This window comes from Ammospiza caudacuta, chromosome 3, assembly GCF_027887145.1.
Source record: "Ammospiza caudacuta isolate bAmmCau1 chromosome 3, bAmmCau1.pri, whole genome shotgun sequence".
Lineage (NCBI taxonomy): Eukaryota > Metazoa > Chordata > Aves > Passeriformes > Passerellidae > Ammospiza > Ammospiza caudacuta.
Window position 1 is genome coordinate 6,061,865 of NC_080595.1, and position 18,121 is coordinate 6,079,985.

At 55.8% G+C, this 18,121-nt stretch overlaps 3 protein-coding genes across 3 annotated transcripts; 2 read left to right on the top strand and 1 right to left on the bottom strand.

The window, feature by feature from the left end:
- The first annotated feature begins 127 nt into the window (after positions 1-127).
- On the top strand, positions 128-4,001 carry LOC131555560 (neuronal PAS domain-containing protein 4-like). The gene is made up of 8 exons (XM_058801647.1): positions 128-838; positions 1,358-1,524; positions 1,623-1,759; positions 1,945-2,050; positions 2,190-2,436; positions 2,570-2,679; positions 3,056-3,191; positions 3,488-4,001. Exons 1-8 carry the CDS (start codon positions 738-740, stop codon positions 3,783-3,785), a joined length of 1,302 nt encoding a protein of 433 aa, XP_058657630.1. The 5' UTR covers positions 128-737; the 3' UTR covers positions 3,786-4,001.
- A 190-nt stretch (positions 4,002-4,191) lies between these two features.
- Positions 4,192-12,408, top strand: RRP36 (ribosomal RNA processing 36). The gene is made up of 7 exons (XM_058802900.1): positions 4,192-4,390; positions 7,721-7,859; positions 10,102-10,168; positions 10,939-11,043; positions 11,166-11,240; positions 11,341-11,458; positions 11,689-12,408. The coding sequence occupies exons 1-7, from the start codon at positions 4,192-4,194 to the stop codon at positions 11,826-11,828; spliced, it is 843 nt and encodes a 280-aa protein (XP_058658883.1). The 3' UTR covers positions 11,829-12,408.
- An 872-nt stretch (positions 12,409-13,280) lies between these two features.
- On the bottom strand, positions 13,281-16,453 carry LOC131555303 (transmembrane protein 121-like). The gene is made up of 3 exons (XM_058801221.1): positions 16,369-16,453; positions 15,920-16,026; positions 13,281-14,757 (listed from the first exon to the last, which is right to left on the bottom strand). Exon 3 carries the CDS (start codon positions 14,754-14,756, stop codon positions 13,824-13,826), a length of 933 nt encoding a protein of 310 aa, XP_058657204.1. The 5' UTR covers position 14,757; positions 15,920-16,026; positions 16,369-16,453; the 3' UTR covers positions 13,281-13,823.
- Between the last annotated feature and the right edge of the window lie 1,668 nt (positions 16,454-18,121).

Consider the following 18,121-nt stretch of genomic DNA (forward strand, 5'->3'; position numbering starts at 1 on the left):
CACTGGGAGGAATCTCAGTCTCTGGGGCAGTGAGTGGAGTCAATCGCCCCCAGAAAGGCTCAGCACCCCATGCCAGCTGCCTCCAGGAGAGCAAACCTTTGTGGAGGACAGATCTCCTCTGGGAAGGAAAGGGGCTCATCAGGGAGAGGAGTCACTGACACTCCTCTCCTCTTAAAGGTTCAGGGGTGCTGTGGCTCTAACCTGCCTCTGCCAGGAACCTATTGCAGGCCTGGGCATGGCACACTGCTCACCACCTTGGTCCTGGTGTTTCCCCCTCTGTTTTCTTTCTTATCAGCTCCTTCTCCCAGCACCCAGGTCAGTCATCAGTGGTACTGGAGAGCAGCTCCCAGTCAGGCAGACTTGACACAGGATGTTCTGCAGGGCTGGCAGGAGCTGGGCAGATGTGTGCCCCACAGGGAGATCCCTGCTGCCTTTGTCACTGCCCCCTCCTGAGCGGCAGGTTTGCTTTAAAGACCCTGGCTTCCTTTTATTACTTCCCCTCTCAAATTTCAACTGCTTGCAAGGGCTATTTTTAGCAGCCTGCCTTCTAAAAATAGCCCCGAGCTGTTTGGAGTTGCGTCACAAGAGGTAATTCTCGCCCCTGAGTGGCTTGGCCTCTGCACCCCGGGAGGCTACAAAAGGAGGCCAGGAGCAGCAGGGTCAGCAGGTTCAGCCACAGCCGCAGGCGAAGGAGGCAGCGGTTCCCTGCCAGCCCCAGGCATCCCAGCCCCGGCAGCATGACCATCTTCTGCAGCCACTGCCACCGGCCACTGCAGGCAGAGATGAGCTGCCTGCCCGCCAGGGCCAAGCAGGCGCCCAGCGCCCCGAGGCCCTTCAGGTGAGCTCTCTCCCACCTCCTGCCCTCCCTCAGGGCTGGGATGGCCTCCCAGAACCCCGGGATAGCTGGTGCAGGCTCTGATGGCCCTTGCAAGGTGCTGACAGCAGCCTGCGACAGCGGGACTGCCAGCCAGTGCCTGGGGAGGAGGTACAAGAATTTGGAGGGACAGAGGTATTTTAGGTAGTTTAGGAGGAAAGGCAGATTGTACTGGGCTGGGGTGCACATTCCAGCACTGGATGTACTTTCCATCCTGGTGGGGAGGTTGTCTCACATGGGCTCAAGTCATTGTCCAGCCTGATGCCCAGCAGGAGAGGCACCAGCCATACCAGCAGCACGTGCCCTGGGTAGGCTGGAGCACCTCTGCCTGTGCCCACAAGGTTTGCTCTCCTAGAGGCAGCAGCTGGCATGGGTGCTGAGCATCTCCATATCCCCAAGCTGGCAATTCTGCCCACAATGACAGGCAGGGAATGCTGTCCCTTGTCCTCCCTGGACAGGTGTCCCAGATGGTTGGCTTTGCAGGTCAACCAAGAGCGCTTCCAAGGCTCGCCGAGACCAGATCAATGCGGAGGTGCAGGCGCTGCGCTCCCTGCTGCCCATCTCTGCCCAGGAGAAGGAGCGGCTCTCCTACCTGCACACCATGGCCCTGGTGTGCCTCCGCCTGCGGGGGGCTCAGCTCTTCCCTCCAGGTACCCTCAGCACCGCTGTTCTCCACGCTCCCTTGGCTCTGTGTGGGGCACTGCCCCTGCCTCATCCAAGACAACTCTTCGCCCTCATCCCCCTGCAGGCTTGGCTCCTCCTACGGGACCGGCCCTTGGCACAGAGCTACTCTCCCTGCTCCCGGGGTTTCTGCTTGTGCTCTCAGCAGACAGCAAGCTGGTCTACATCTCAGAGAACGTGGCTCAGGTCCTGGGCCTCTCTGTGGTAAGGCCTGCTCACTGGGCATTTGCAGTCACCATCCCCGTACCCATCCTGGTGTCTTTAGTGCCTGCACAGCACGCTGCCCCAGCAGACGCTGGGTTGTGGCTGCAGCAGGCTGTGCACCCACGGTGGCAGCCAGGGCCCACTGAGACAGGCACAGTCTCTGAGGGCAGCCCTCTGTTTGTCAGGTGGAGCTGCTCGCCCAGGGGGACACGGTCTTTGACATCCTGGATGGGCGAGTGGGAGAGGATGTGCACAAGAAGCTCCTCCTTGCCCGGGAGGAGCCTGGCAGGGGTAAGGGAGGCCTTGGCTGGCATCTCATGGATCTTGCCATCCTGCTCTGGCCCTTGGCTGTGATTTGAGAGCAGGGCCAGCCCTGCTTGGAGCAGTGAGGCAGCTCCTGACCCACTCTGAACGGTGTGTTTCCCTGCAGAAGTCACTTTTGTCAGCGAGATGCGCACATCCAAGGCCTTCCGGCTGCAGCATGGGGGCAATCGGGTGGTGGCAGTGTGCGGGCGCTTTGTGGCCCTGCACTGGCCACCCTCCCCCTCCACCACAGCCTTCCTGGCTCTCTGCACACCCCTTGTGCAGTCACCCACAGATGGCGAAGCTGCTTCCCAGGATGACGTGTTCCAGAGCATGCATCTCCTGGACATGACATTTATTGATGTCACGGAGAGGTGAGGGGGTGCCTGCTCGCACACAGCCCCAGCTGTACATCTCGGGCAGCAAGAATAATTCCCTTCACCCAGCCTGTGTATGGGATGCAGGCTCTGTACAGCACTCAGTCCCCACTCCCCTTGTCTTCCCCAGTGTCACCTACCACCTTGGCTACCACCGGGAGGAGCTGGTCGGTCAGTCGTGGTACAGCCTCCTGCACCCTGAGGATGCTGAGCTGGCAGCTGCCCAGCACAGGGCCCTGGGTGAGTGTCACACCCAGGAACATGTGTGCTGTCCCCTGGCTCCAGGGCCTGGTTATGCCTGAAACATGGCTATCCAGGACAGCAGCAACAAAGTGAATTCAGCCCTCCCTGTTGTGACTCCCTGCTCCAAAAAGGATGAAGTAGGGAAGTGATTACACGCCCCATACACTGTCTATAAGTAGTTTCCAAGCTGGGGGTGGGCAATCCTGCTTTGCCACGGTATAAAAAGGGACAAGCCCACCTGAGCCCCATCTCTGTGTTGCTCCTGTCCTGCTGGGGCCGGCGGCAGAGCCCACCGGGGCAGCCTGCGGGGCTATCCCGGCACCCTGGGGCCGTGCCCTGCTGTGGCTCACGCAGTCCCTTCCCTTGCCCGCAGCGCTGGGTGCCGGGGCCGGGCCGGCAGCGGGGACCGCCGTGCTGCGAGTGCTGCGCAGGGACCGCGCCTGGAGCTGGCTGCGAGTGTGGGCGCGGCGGGACGGCGGCTGCATCACCTGCACCTGCCGCTGCCTCAGGTGAGCGGGATCCCGGGGGGTGGTTCTGCATCACCTGCACCTGCCGCTGCCTCAGGTGAGCGGGGAGTGGGGGCTGCATCACCTGCACCTGCCTCAGGTGAGCAGGATCCCGGGGGGTGGTGGGGCTGCATCACCTGCCGCTGCCTCAGGTGAGCGGGAACTCTGGGGAGGGGCTGTATCACCTGCAGCTGCTGCCTCAGGTGAGCGGGATCCCGGGGAGGGAGTGGGGGCTGCATCACCTGCAGCTGGCGCTCAGCCAGGATCCCCAGGCTGTCGCTTACCCCGTGTCCCCGCAGGGAGGAGGAGGCGGCCCACCTGCGCTCCCGGCAGCCCCGCGCCGCCGCGCCGCCCGCGGGCCGGGATGTGGCCCGGCTGGCCGAGCAGCTCCGCGCCCTGGCCGACAGCCTCTCGCCGCCCGCTCCGCCCTGCCGCTGGCCCCGTCCCGAGGAAGCCGAGGACGATGCCTCTGTCTGCTTTGGGAACTCTCTGCTGCACCACCCTCCTGCCCAGTTCCTTCGGCTTCCCTTCGAGCAGAAAATAGGGTGCGACATTCCAAGTGTGCTCCCACAGGTGTGGAGTGCTCAGAGGTGCTGACACCCCTTGGTCTGCTGGCTGTACCTGCCCTAATGCAGGCCGCTGTGTGTAACCACATTTCAGCCTGCTGGTCACTTCTGACAGCTGCAGGTGATCCAGCGGGAGGCCATGGCAAACCTTCGTTTAAACTTGGTGCTCGCATTAGAAACTTAGTCCGGCCTGCGATAAACCCGCCATCAGGACGGCTCAGTCCCGCAGCGCAAAGATTTTGCACTTAAAAACACTTACTGACTACTTAGTTGGATATCGCCAGGGCCTTTGTGTACATAACCGTTCCTCAGAAAAGAAGGAATTTTTTCTTAAAAAAAAAAAAAAAAAAAAAAAGACAATAAACGCCTCTCCCCCACGTGACCGCCTCTGCTCCGCTTCCGGTTCCGCCGGTGCCGCGCGGGCCGTTCCGGGGGCGATGGGGCCGCGCCGTGAGGGACCGGGATGGGGACGGGGACAAGGACGGGGACGAGCCGCCGCCGCCGCCCTCACAGAGAGCGAGGAAGAGGCGGCCGCGGAGCAGGCGCTCGGGAGGAGGCTGGAGCCGGCGGAGGAGAGCTCTGGCTCCAGCGACGAGAGCGACGACGGCGGGAGCGTGGCGGGGGCTGACGGGAAAGGTGAGGGAGCCCGGCGGGAGCGACTCCGGGAAAGGCGGCACCTCGGCTCGGTTTGGTGGGAAAGGAGCTGCCAAAGAGCTCGGTGCCCTCTCGTATCCCAGCTCCTGCCCAGCTGAGCAGCTCGGGATCAGCAGCGGGGTTGGGTGAGAGGTCCCTGGAACAAACTCGTGTAGGGGCCGCTTGTCCCCAGTGCGGGGAATCACAGAACCATAAAATGGTTTGCTTGGAAGGGGTCTTAAAGCTCACCCATTTAACTCCACCCAAGTTGCTGTGGGAGATGTCACACGTCTCGGGGACAATGCTGGGTGCCGGTTCAGATGTGAGGAGCTGGAGAGGCCCTCCCAGCACAGCAGAGGGGAAGGAGCGGGCGATGCCCGGCTGCGTGGGCTGAGGGTCTGGGGGTTCTCATCCACTGCAGCAAACACAGTTTGGTTTCCCCGTCTCAGAACGATCCGAGTGAGAATGAAAACCTTACAAAAAATACAACAAAAGCCTTTGAAGGGAATCGTGAGGGAGTGGGCATTGGTGTTAGCTGCAGGGCGCAGCACAGCGTGTCACGGGTGTGAGGAGTCTCTGGTTCCTTGTGAAAGGTCTCCGGGGTGTGTCTGTGGGGGAGGCACATCTCTGCAGGTGACATTTTGGCAGTGGGGTTCAGAGGTGGGCAAGGTGCCTCGCCATCTGTTGTAGGCATTTTGTTTTTCTCTGGTGAGTAAAGCTCAGAGAGAGGATCACTGGCAGGCACTCTGTCCTTCCCACAGCTGGATGGGAATGGGAATGGGAACAGCAGCTTTGCTTTTGCCATCTGTCAGGGCACGCTGTGATCTTGTTTCTGGAGCAGGAGGAGTCCAGCCCTGATTTTGTCTCAGCAGGGAAGGACTGGGCAGATATCAGGCATTTCTTTAGGCCATCTGTGTGCTCTGCAGGTTGTATAGCTCCCTGCAGGTTCAGCTGAGGAAGGCATAAGGTGTCCATGTGCCACAGGAGTCTGTGGGAGGAGAGGAAACACAGGAGGCTGTGCTTGAGAGCAGGAAATACCCCTGTTATCTGCAGGTAACATTAGCTTATCAAGAGGTGTAAAAAGAAGGAAACAATCCACAAAATAATGGATGAAGGGGAAAAGTGGCAGGAGGGAAAATTAAATGGACAACAAAGACAGCAGAGAACAGGTAAGTTATATACTAAGGGGAAAAAAGGAATGAAAAAATTGGGAAATTAAGTCCTCAAGCAAGAATGCAAGGTACAAGGAAAATAAGCTAATCCTGCCTTTTTAACCAGAACCTTTTCACACACACAGTTGCCAAATCTGCTGCCCAGCAGTGAATGCCTGCTGGGACCATTCACTTCTGCTCCAGAAGAGGCTTCTTTTTTTTTTTATAGTGATGTTTTTATCACTGTGAGTGGTTAATTCCATCTCCTAGAAACAGGCAGTAGTATGTATTTTGTGGACTGATAGTACCATGTGGAAATAATTTTCCCTATCAGGTTTTAGGTAGTCAGGTTTGGTCTCCTGTACCAGCGATGAAATACTTTATCATGGAAAATCTGCATGCCTTTGTTTTGTCTGATTTATACCAAATCTCCTTTTGGCATCATTTTATATGGTGTCTTTATCTCATTTTCATTGAAGTCTTTGCTGTGTAAACAGCATTGTTTTGGAATTTCAGCCAAGTGGAATATTGGAGTGCAAGTGATGGTGCCTTGTCTTCATCAAGTGCTGAGAGTATCTTCCACTTCATAATTGCTTTATTTGTCATTTTGGCTGTCCTTGTTCAGGATTTGGATGGGGTGGGTGTTTAGGGGAATGAAATCATGCTGTATTCACATTTCCTTTGTCCCTTGTGCAGCAGACTGGATAGTCCCTGCTCCTGTACCCCACTTCAGAGCACTAATGAGCATCATCAGAGCAGAGTTCCTGAGCATTCAGAGCAAGCAAAATGAAAACATTTACTGAGGCAGCTCCTGGCTGTGCCCATGATGTTTTCTGGATGATGAGAGTTGTTTCTGAAGGTCCTGGTTATTGCCAGGATGAGAGTGCTTGGGATGAGTCCATGCTCTGAGCCAGTGTGACTGACTGACCTCATGTTCCTTCCTGGATTTGGCAGGGCACACACAAACCTCGCTCGTGGGACAGGGTTTTGTGTGTGTGTGGGAAGGGTTTGGGAGTGAGTGGGCTACAAGAGCAGCTTGTGGGGCACCTGGTATCCAGCCAAGGTATCACAGACAGGCTGTGATGGTCCCTGTTGGGCCACACTTGGTGTGTTTTGTATTGCAAAGGCTCAGAAAGACCATGTGTCTGTCACTGCTCAGGGGTGCTGAGCAGGCAAACACCGCCTCAGTCAGTTTGCCAAGGCTTTCTGTCGCAGAAAGGATCTTTCCGTAGGATCTTTCATGGAAAATCCTTTCCTTAGGATTTTTTCTCCTGAGAAATGAGAGGCCTCAGGAACAAAATGCAAACATTGATTATTTCTGCTGTGGAATGCAGCAGGTGCATCTGTGATTGGTCCATGTTGGATGTTTATAATTAATGGCCAATCACAGTGAGCTGGCTCGGACAGAGAGCCGAGCCACAAACCTTCGTTATCATTCCTTCCTATTCTATTCTTAGCTGGCCTTCTGATGAAATCCTTTCTTCTATTCTTTTAGTGTAGTTTTAATGTAATATATATAATAAAATAATAAATCAGCCTTCTGAAACATGGAGTCAGATCCTCGTCTCTTCCCCAACCCAAACACCCCTGTGAACACGGTCACAGCTTTCCCTTCCAGAAGGGACACAGTGCAAACCCCGAGTGGAATGAGTATATCCAAGTGCTGACTGAAGAAATGCTTTCAGTTGTTGGTTCTGAACACCTAGAAGTATAAATCTAGAATAAAGAATAGTATGATAATAGAGATAATAATATTTTTGCATTCTGGTTATAAGAAGCATTAAAGGTTACTGATATTAAGGGATATTAAAGAAACATTAAAATAGGAAAGTCAAGACTGAGAGGTGACCCCTCAGAATTCACAGTGCCCAGTGTAGAGCTTGCACTGCTCTTTGTGCCAGGCAAACACTTTGTACTGGTCTTGTGTGTGCTGTTGAGTGGAGAGAGAAGCAAAGACACTTTGGGGAGCGGGGAGGCTGCTCTGTTCTGGTGGTAGAGACTGAAGTGATCAATGGCAGAGGAACCAGAGGCTGAGAGATGCAAGGGTGCAGTTGTACAGGGATGGCACCACTGTGCTTGTGTCACTGTCCCAAGCTCTGAGGCATCCCTCTTGGTGGAGTTTGGGGGTGAGAAGTGCCTTGAGGAGCTGTTCAGCTCAGGTGTGCCCTGTGCTCTCTTCCAGGTCAGTCTGACATGTCTTTTGAGGAGCTCCTGCGGGTGCAGAGTGATGCAAGGACCAGAGTGAGCAGGAAGGTGCCTGGTGGGAAGAAAACTGCAAAGCCTGCCAAAGCTACACTGAAGCAGCAACAAGGCAAAAAGGGGTAAAGAGGCTCTTTTGTGATCAGAAAAATGTGTGTGTGTGCTCTCTGCGTTCCAGAAATTACACTGGGAGCTCCTCACAGCAGTGGTGTTGCCTTGGAGCTGGCATAGATCTCCTTTAATGTACTGGACAATAATGCCTGTCACTATATTTCATTTGGGAATGGTCTGGTGCTGTTTTCAGAGCTCTTAATATCCTGTTCTCTTCAAATCCCCAGCAGCCACCTGACAGTTAAATTGGCACTCACTGCCTTTATACCGTCTAAATTAGGGCACTTGTAACCCTTGGCATGGTGTGCCTCTCAAGCTCTGTGACAGTGTCCACTTGACCTGAAATCATTGCCCTGCTGGTTCCTAAACCCCTTCCAGCTTATCAGTATCTTCTGCCTGGCTCTCACTGCCTGGACTTACAGTCACAGACAATTGTTCAGCAATTCCATTTATCCTTCTCTTGCTGTCTCATCTGTGGCTTGTCCGTGTTCATTTTCCTTTATTCCCTCTCTACAGAACTTGCCATCACAGACTTTTCCCTGTATTCATCACATCAAAAGCTATCTTACCTTTTTACAGTTCTCCACAGGCCCCTACTGGTAACAGCAATACCCTTACCCCTTATTTGCAGTAATTAGGTAGTTTTCAATCCTCAGAGTGGCACCCAGGTGATTTGAATGGGTTTCCTCTCTTACACTGGCACTCCCTATCTTATTTCTGAACCTCTGCTCAATGCACAAGCACAGAACACAAAATACATTTCTTCTGCCATAAAGAGTTGGTTAGGATAATGTTTCTGCTTTACTTTTTACTCAAGACTCCGGGGGATTTTGTGTAGTGCAACATCTTCTCTCAGTGTCTCTATTTCTGCCACACAGTTTGCATAATTCTGCTTTTGTTTAATTCCTCTAATCCTTTAAGTAATGTATTGCTGGAAATCCCACATGCTTTTTCTCTCATGCTTTTGTTACGGAAGTGAGCTTCTTAAAGAAAGGGCTTCAGGGAATTCCCTGGCACTGAGCTGTTTTCAGCAGTGACTCCAGAGCATTGTGCAGGGTTGTAGCCTCAGAGGATGTGAGAATACACTGAGCACTGCCCTGAGAGGGATTTGGAAAACCTGTGCCTGTGGGGTTGTGGCTGGCTGTGGGTGCTCTCAGCAGGTGTCCCTCGGGAAGTTTGCTGTCAGCAGAAAGCTGGGAGGAGTAGCTGCTCCACAGAGGGCTGTGCTGCCATTCCATGAGACCTGGACAGGCTGGGCACAAAGGAGCTCCTGGAATTCAGCAATGGTAAGGGCAGGCTCCTGCAGAGAAGGACCTGGGTGTCCTGGTGGACAATGAGCTGTCCTTGGGCCAGCCCTGCCCTGGGGGACAAGAAGGCCAACAAAATCCTGGGCTGCATCAGGAACTGCAGTGCCAGCAGGGCAGGGAGGGGATCCTGCCCCTCTGCTCAGCCCTGGGGAGGCCAGTCTGGAGTGCTGTGCCCAGTTCTGGGATCCTCAGGACAAGAGAGACATGGAGCTCCTGGAGAGGATGAATCCACTAGAGGGCAAAAAAAACCCAAAAAAAACATTAGGGAACTGGAGCATCTCTCCTGTGACAACAGCTTGAGGTAGCTGGGACTGTTTAGCCTGGAGAAGAGATGATGAGAGGGGACCTTATCACTGGAAATATGTAAAGGGCAGGTGTCAAGAGGATGGTGCCAGGCTCTTTTCAGTGGCATCCAGTGACAGGACAAGGGGCAATACTGAAACACAGGGAGTTTCACCTGAATATGAGGAAAAGCTTCCTCACTCTGAGGGTGACTGAACACTGAAAGAAGTGCTCAGTGAGGTTGTGGAGTCTCCTTCTCTGGAGATATTTAAAACCCACCTGGATGCAATCCTGTGCAATCTGCTCTAGGTGACTCTGCTTTAGGAAAGGTTCCTTCCACCCCCAGCCATTCTGTGACTTCATGAGAGGAATTATCAGTTCAACACATTATTGATGCAGGTGGTGGGTTTTCACTTGATACAGAGGAGCTGTTCCAGGTTCTTTGTAGGGTTGTTTTAACCACATTTTGATACATTTGGTTGTTGTAGCCTTCTGTGGCTTTTGACTGAGCCACCTCTTTGCTTTCTATATCATGGTAAGGATTGAGCTGGGAGAATCTCTTGTACAGTAATGTTCTTCTGAGGGTCCAAATGACCTCCCAGCATATCAGCTTGAGCCTCATTCTGACATTTGCTCCTCTTAAATCAATTTTTCTTGTTTCCAGGCCACTGGAGATGTCAGCCAAGAAGCCTGTACCTTTCCTGCGACAAGTGGTCCCTGTTAGGAAGAAGGTGGGTGCTGCCCCTCCCCAGCTCAGGGCTTGCCTTAGTGCTGGTGACAGGGCACACACTTGGGAATGGGGCTGCTGCAGATGGCACAGGCTGCTTCTGGAGGACAGGGCTGGACCATGGGGAGTGCAGACAGTGACAGTGTTTCCCTGGGGAGAACAATGGGTGGGTTGGAGCAGCTGCAGGTTAACTTGAGAGTTTGTGACCCAGATGTTTCCAGAAGGTGCAATGACAGCCACCAATGACAGTTCCAATACAAACCGTGGTCATTATTCTAATCTCAGAAGTTCAGATGTCCATTACTTTCCAATCTGAATCTAACTTTTGACTTATCATTGCTGGATCATTGGAATATGGTAATTTCCACAGTGAGAGACCTCTTTGTCCCACCCTTTTTGCATGGCATGACCCAGTTAATCTGTGAAAATCTGGATAGGTATGAGTTCCCAAATCCATCACCTTGACAACACACATTCAGCCAGCTCTTGGTCTGGGAGTTGCAGGTGTTTGACAGCAGCACTCCTGCTGTTATTCTTGGCTGTTCCTGGGTGGCAGACTGGCACATGGAGATGTCTGTTGCATGATAAATTTGATGCAGGCATGACTTTGGGGATGCCACCTTGACCATTGTACTCAATCTTTGCCAACTGCAGATATTTCAGTGGTGGGAGCATAACATTGCTGGGGAAAAAAATTGGCTGATCCATGAAGGGAGAGTCAGCAGGCTGTTAACAGGATAACAATGGCTACAGCTCTTGCCTTCCTGCTGACAGGTCCAGAGAGACCCTCGATTTGATGACCTGTCTGGAGAGTATAAGCCTGACATATTTATGAAGACCTACAGCTTCCTGGACAGCATCAAGAAGCAGGAGAAGGAGGTGATGCTCTGTGCCTGTCCTTGCCTGGAAGAACCTTGCTTGGCAGGGGCTACTTCAAAGGCTCTTCACAGGGGAGGGGACAGGCAGGCAGTGATGCAGCTTTCTGCTCTCTTCTTCTTCAGATGGTTCAGAAGCAGCTGAAGAAATGCCGGAACGTGGAGCAGAAGGAGAAACTCCAGCGGCTCCTGAACCGTATGGTGAGTTCAGTGAGCAGCTCCTCTCTGGGGAGCATTGGCAGAGAGGATGTGTCACCTGAGCTCTGCCTCAGTGCTGACACAGGCCATCCTTTTTGTACAGACACAGCAGGAACAGGCACAGAAAAAACAGCAGAAGTTGAGAGAGAGGGAGCTGTCTTTGAAAAGACAACAGAGGGAATTGGCCAAGCAGGGAAAGAAACCTTTCTTCCTAAAGAAATGTAAGTACTTGGAGTAAGCATGCTGCAGGGGCATCTAGAGGGAGAACTGCTGGCAGGAATTCAAGCTCTGGGAGCAAGGTGTCCATACCATCCCACACAGCTGTGGGGGAATTGTTCCAGTGCTGCTGCTCAAGGGAGAAGCTGGACCGGGGAGGGAGAGGTGGGAAGGGGCTGCTCTGTAGAGATGTTTTGGGCTTCACTTCAAAACTCAACTTCCCTCTGCTCTGCAGCTGAGAAGCGGAAATTGGAGCTAGCTGAGAAGTATGCAGAGCTGAAGAGGAGTGGAAAGCTGGAGAGCTTCCTGAACAAGAAGAGGAAGAGGAATGCCATCAAAGACAAGCGCCATCTGCCCTCACAGAAGAACTTGTGACTGTTGGACAGTCGTGCTGTTGTCTGGCACTGGCTCATTCTGCCTTGGCCAGGCCTGGAGGATGGTTATCCCTCTTCCCAGGATCTGCCTTCCAGTGTGCAGTGATGCTGTAAGGCAGCAGAGCAGGGGCTGAACTGAAGGAACTACATTTTTTTTGTAGCTGAAGTATCTGCTTTGCTTGTGGTGTAGATCATGCCTGGGTGGTGACAAGTGTGTCATGCAGATGCTGATGGTGATGACAGCTGTCTTTGCCCTTGCACCTGCTCGTTTCCAGCTCCAGCAAGGAAAGCCTGAGTCCTGCCCTGCGCTGCTGGCTCTACTCCAGGTTCTCTCAGACTTCCACTGAGGCAGAAAAAGATGTGGGACAATCCCTGCTCACAGCAGCAACCCTGACTTCAGATCAGGTTGCTCAGGGCTGCTTTGGTGGGATCTGGTAATGTCCAAGGACAGATGCCCTCACCTCTCTTGGCCTCTGCTCTACTGCTTCAGGTTCTCAAGATGGAACTTTTTGTTCCCTCATCCAGGAACCTGTTTTTACTTTATTCCCACTGTCAGTCTGTTCCAGTCAAAAGTGTTTGACTTTAGGGGAGTCAGTGCCTCTCTCCAATATCCCAACAGCCCTCTTGCTTCTCCTTGTTCCTTTTTTCCCCTGTCTGCCATGGCTGTGCTGACAAGGGGATGGCCCAGGTAACCCCAGTGTGAGAGGTCAGAGTGTGCTGTGAGAGGGCCTGGGCACAGCTGTGCCCTGTGGGTGGCCACAGGCGTTTGGGGCCTGGGGAGAGCCTTGATGGGAGCAAAGCATGGAGCAAGGAGCAGGTCAGCCAGCCTGAGGGTGCTGCTGAACCACATAGCTCCACTGTAATTCCTGTGGGTGATGCAAGTTCTGCTCTGGTGAGAGGACTTGGTGGAACTGGGGGAAGGCAGTAGCCATGGGATAGCTTGGCTAGAGACTGCTGCCAGGGCCTCGCTGAGGGGTCCCTCCTCAGCATTCCTGACTCCCTGTGTCCCCATCCCCTGCTGCTTGTAGGTCTGGTGCAGCAGGTGCACCCCCAAAGTGGTTCTGCTTTCCCCTCCTGCCCCTCTCCACACACTCTGCAGACACCCAGTCCCACAAGGCCCCCAGAAGAGGGGGGAGATCTGCCTGCTGGCAGGGACACAGACAGGAAAAGGCTGCAGGGCTCAGGTCTTTTATTGCAAAGAGGGAGATACAAAAAAAGGACAGTCACCCCTTTTTGGGTCCCCCCAAGCCTGCAGCTGGCTGAGAGGGGTGACAACGGAGGGAGGCCCAGGCCTTGCTCCCCCTGCATGGGGACCTCAGCTCACAGAGTGGGGAGCAGGCTGCTGCCAAGGACCACACTGGAGCCAGGGCCAACCACAACAGAAAAGTGGGTGACCCGCTGTGTCCCCGTGCAGCAGCCTGGCTGCCCAGAGAGCAGTGCTGCACAGGGAGCACTGACAGGCAGCCTGGCACAGGGTGGGGCTGCCTGGCCTCACCCAGACACACCTCATGGCAGGCAGCCCTGGCCTCGTCCCCTGCTCTGCTGTTTTACCAGGTGGGCTGCTGAGCTTCCAAACTGCCCTGCAGCCTTGCAGAGGCTGCTGAGCTTCCAAACTGCTCTGCAGCCTTGCAGAGGCTGCTGAGCTTCCAAACTGCCCTGCAGCCTTGCAGAGGCTGCTGAGCTTCCAAACTGCCCTGCAGCCTTGCAGAGGCTGCTGAGCTTCCAAACTGCCCTGCAGCCTTGCAGAGGCTGCTGAGGTTCCAAACTGCCCTGCAGCCTTGCAGAGGGTGCTGGGGTTCCAAACTGCTCTGCAACCTTGCAGAGGCTGCTGTGGGGGCCCTCACCACGCGCCCCTCGGGGCCCTGAGCGGTTTCACCCAGGGAAGGAGGGAGCAGGGTGGTTCCCCTCTGTCCAGGCAGGGAGCTCCACAGCCTGCCCCGGGTCTGTGGCTCCGGCCAGGCGTGGGGATGGCCAGGCTGTAGCTCCTGCCGCCCCGTCACGTGTTGTCCTGGGCCAGCTCCTCGGGGCAGGCAGGCTGGTCCCGGGCCTTGCGCAGCCCCGAGGGCGGCTGGGCCGGGGTGCTGTGCTGCGGGTCCGGCCCCGGGGGCGCGTGGTGCTGGTGCCGCTGGTACTGCACGAACATGCAGACCTTCATGCCAATGGCCAGCATGTTCTTGCCCATGAAGATGCTGGAGACCCGGGCATCCCTGAAGAAGACCATGTTGCTGCCTCGGATGAAGATGGTGGCGATGTTGACGGTGAGCATGCTGAGCATGGGGTAGAGCATCATGCGGTGCGGCACGATGCCGATGCCCTGCATGCTGATCTCGCACAGGGACACGCAGGGCAGGACCAGGAGCAGGATGTAGCAGTAGAAGAACATGATGCCCTCAGCCCAGAGGGGCAGCCCTTTCTTCTGGGGCTCCCACAGGTTGGCCTGGATGTCCAGCACGTCCAGCATGTCCACAATGACCCAGAAGAGGCGGTTGCGGAGATCCTCCTTCTTCTTGAACGTTCTGACGTACTCCATGTGCTCGGTGGCCACCAGGAGCACGTAGAGAGCTGGGATGCAGATGGAGAGCAGCAAGGTCAGCGCTTTGCGGGCGATGAGATCCAAGCTTTTCCGGTCAGCTTTGTAATTCTGGTATACAAAGTAGACTTTGATCTCCAGAACGAAGACGTAGAGGAACCAGAGGATCATGGCGTATCCTCGCTTGGCTGTCTTTACCTCTGCCCCAACCCAGATAGCCACGTAGCGGAGCACCAGCAGGAAGCAAATGTCACCCACTGCCACCATGACACAGATGCCCAGCTTCCTGGAGCCCTGGCTCTGCTCCACCAGGTAGGCATCCATGAGGACGAGGCTGGTCATGATGAGCACTGTGGAGAGGCACACATGGGGCTTGCTGACAGGTGGTGGGGGGACCATCCTGCACAGAGGAACAGGCAGGGTCATCAGGAAGTTGCTGAGATTTCCTAGTCCCACCCTTGGGCCCCCTTCTGCCACCCTCTCCTCTTCAGCTGTGAGTGGCTGAAAGAAGGGAGGGAGCCATTCCTAGATTTCTCCCATCCTATGTGCCTGGCTTGTTCCAAACCTGCAGATTTCTAGCCAAAGAGCTCCTAAGACTGACCAGGCCATCCTGGTGGCATGTGCTGGCTGAAAGCCAGCTCCTGGGAAGCACATGGTGGGGCAGGCTGGACACTTGGGACATGTCAAGCACTTGGGATCCCACTGCCTCTTCTGGTAGCTCATCACACTGACTAGCCTCTGCCACCATGAAGGGTACATGCCTTATTTTCCATGGGATTTCCCTGCTTTTATTTTCCCCCCACAAGGCAAGCTAAGACTAGACTTATGTGTTTAACCCAAGCAGGCCCTTAAATGCTATGATCCAGGACTGCTTTTTTTAGTCTCTTTATTTTTATGCACAGCACAAGATGAAGCCTGGGGTTTTTTTAGCCTAGCTGTCTTGTGGGGTGGGAGGGAAAAACTGGCCAGATATTCAGTTTCCTTCAGGTTCACACTTTCAAGAGCTTTGCCCAGAGCTATTTGCCAATGCCCACCCTGCCCCAACACCATAAAGCAAGGAACAGCACCATGAGCCCAAAGCGCCAGCACACGAGGAGCTCTGCAACAGGCCCTGAATTTCTGTGGGATGCTCAGCTTTCCTGGGCTGGGGCAGAGCAAAGCACTGTCCCCAAAAGCTCCCTGCCTGCCTTGTGTGGCACCAGGGCTGTCAGACCCTCCCCCTGACCGAGCACAGCTGCAGGCAGCTGCCTTCAGAGGCAAGGAGGGAGGACAGAGCTGGGGCCTCACCAGGCAGAGAACTTGGCAGCTGCTCTGGAGGGGAGCCAGCCCCCCGGATGAAATGGAGGATGGAGCTGGGCTGATGACTGTGTGGCACAGCGCTGCCCACGCCGAGCCCGCCTCTGCCACGCCTGGGCTGTGCACGCCCGGGACACCATCCTGCTCATCCAGGGGGCAGCTTGCAGGTGGCACCTGAGCACCGAGCAGGATGGAGGCCACACGGTTCATGGTCAGCCCCGCACACGGCCTGACACTGATGGCACAGGGCGCTGGGCACAAGCTACCTGAACTCCTGCTTTTTGGCTTTTGAGGGAGCAGGCGTCCGGCGCAGTCGTGCATCCCTGGGCCCAGCAGCATCCTGGCACGTTGCGGGAGGCAGCGAAGCCTGAACCTGTCAGACACAGGTGCCTCTCAGGGGGAGGCAGCACAGGCGGCGGGCTCGGGGGAGCCCGTGGATGTGGCACATCTGGAGCATGCCACACACCAGGCGGGGGGCTCACCCCACGGCCTGCCCGAGCCTCCGCGGGGGCTGGGGATACCCCGGGCCCCGGCCCAGCACGGGGCTCAGCCCCAGGCCCCCAGGAGCGGGGCCGCCGTGCCGAGCTCCGTGCCCCGGGAGCGCCGGCCCCGCCTGCCCCGAGCCCCCTGCCCACAGAGCGGCCGGGCCTGCCGGGAACAGGCGCTGCCCTCCGGCCGCGGGGCCCGGCCTGCCGCCCCCCCGGCTCCCGCTTACCTCGGGCGGCTCCCCGGGGCTCAGGGCGGCGGCGGCGGCCCCGGGCCCGGCGCGGCATCGCCCGGCGCGGCCCGGCGGCGGCAGCGGCGGTTCTGCGGCGGCGGCGGCGCTCGGCCCCTCCCGGCGGGCGGCGGGCGGGGACTGCGGCGGCCCCCGCCTCACCCGCGGGCCCGGCGCCGCCCGCCGCTCCGCCGGCTCGGGGCACCCCGGCCGGGCTCGCTGCCGCTGCCGCCCCGGGGCCACCGGCTGCATGGCCACCCTCTCCAGCCCCGGGCAGAGCCGGACCCCGCAGGGCCGCAGCCCGGCAGAGGCCCCGGGCGAAGGAGCGGGAAGCCTGGCAAGGATGTCAGCCCTCCGGGAGGGACTGGGGCCGCGACCGCTCCTTGCTGGGGGGAGAAGGCAGGGGAAGCATGGGCTGACACCGAGCTGTGTCGGTCTGCAGGGTCCTGGAGAGCCCCAGCCTCGCCCGGCTCTGGTACAGGTGGTCTAGGGAAGCAAAGCAGGCCAGGGAAGGCAAAAGGTTTCCATGACATGGTGGACATACTTCTCTGCAACTGCTCCTCTATTAGCCTGAGCAGCTTTTTGCATTTAACTCCAAACTTTCTTCTAAGTGATTCAGGTGTTAGCTACACAGGAAAGGTTTTTCAGTGTATTTCCTCTCTGGCTTTGAAATGCTCATTGTAGATACATGTATGTTGGAAGACGGGGAAGTTCTAAGATCTCTGGAGGTGGGCTATGAGCAAAACCAGGCATAGACCTAAGTGCAAGTGACAGAGTGCCAGGGGAGGTGCAGCCTTCCTTGCATCCAGCTGCTGACAGAGTAGCTGTAGGTCCCTGTTGGATCTAATGTCCTGGGACATTGCCACCAGGAACATATAAATCTAACCTGTGGTGTCCTTGGGCAATGGAGACACTGGACCAGCATCCAGGCTTAGCTCATGTGTCCCACAGTGGGTGTGGACTGGTTGATGCAGGCAGGTGGAGGGAGCAGAGCTCTGGGTTAGACAGCTGCAACAAGGTAAGGAGTTTGGCTCTGGGAGCATTCTCCTAAGCCAGGAATAAACAGCAATCCCAGAAGGGCTGGAAGAGCAGGGAAAAAGCAGCCAAAGCAACTTGCCTCCAAAAATGAAAGGAGACCTTGCAACTCGAGTGGAGAGCACTGTGAGGCACAAGAGGGCAAGCTGACACTGCAGAAATCTCCTTCTTTCCCCCAGGACACAGAAGCACTGGCTCTCCCTATCCCAGCAGTCTCCTGCAGGATGCAGGAGGAGCAATGGGCCTCTGTCCATGCAGGCACCCAGGGAGGGGGACACCACAGAGGTATCCACATGACAGAGGTGAGAGAGGGGTGCTGGAGGAACCTACTAGCAATGGGACTAAAGACAAGATGATTCATCCATGAGCTGAGGCTCCACTGAAGACTAGGACAGGAGGTGACAACATTTGTGTGGGAAGCAGTAAAGAGCTGCTTTGACAAGGCACATAAAAATCAGGAGCCAGAGCAAGAACAGATACTTGTGTGCTTCTCTAGAACACGATGCTGAAGCTGGGGTGCCAGAGTTGGTGTGTGGATGCATCTGTGTGATGGATAAAATGGAAGGGAAGCAGAGAGGGTACACCAGGGTTCCCAGCTGCTCTCTGGCTGCTGCCAGCTCCAGACCTGGGTGGAGAAGCATTTTCAGCTTAGCCCATGAAACCTGCACTTTCAGTGCTGTGAAAAATGTGTATTTTATGATTAACTTTTTGCAAATAT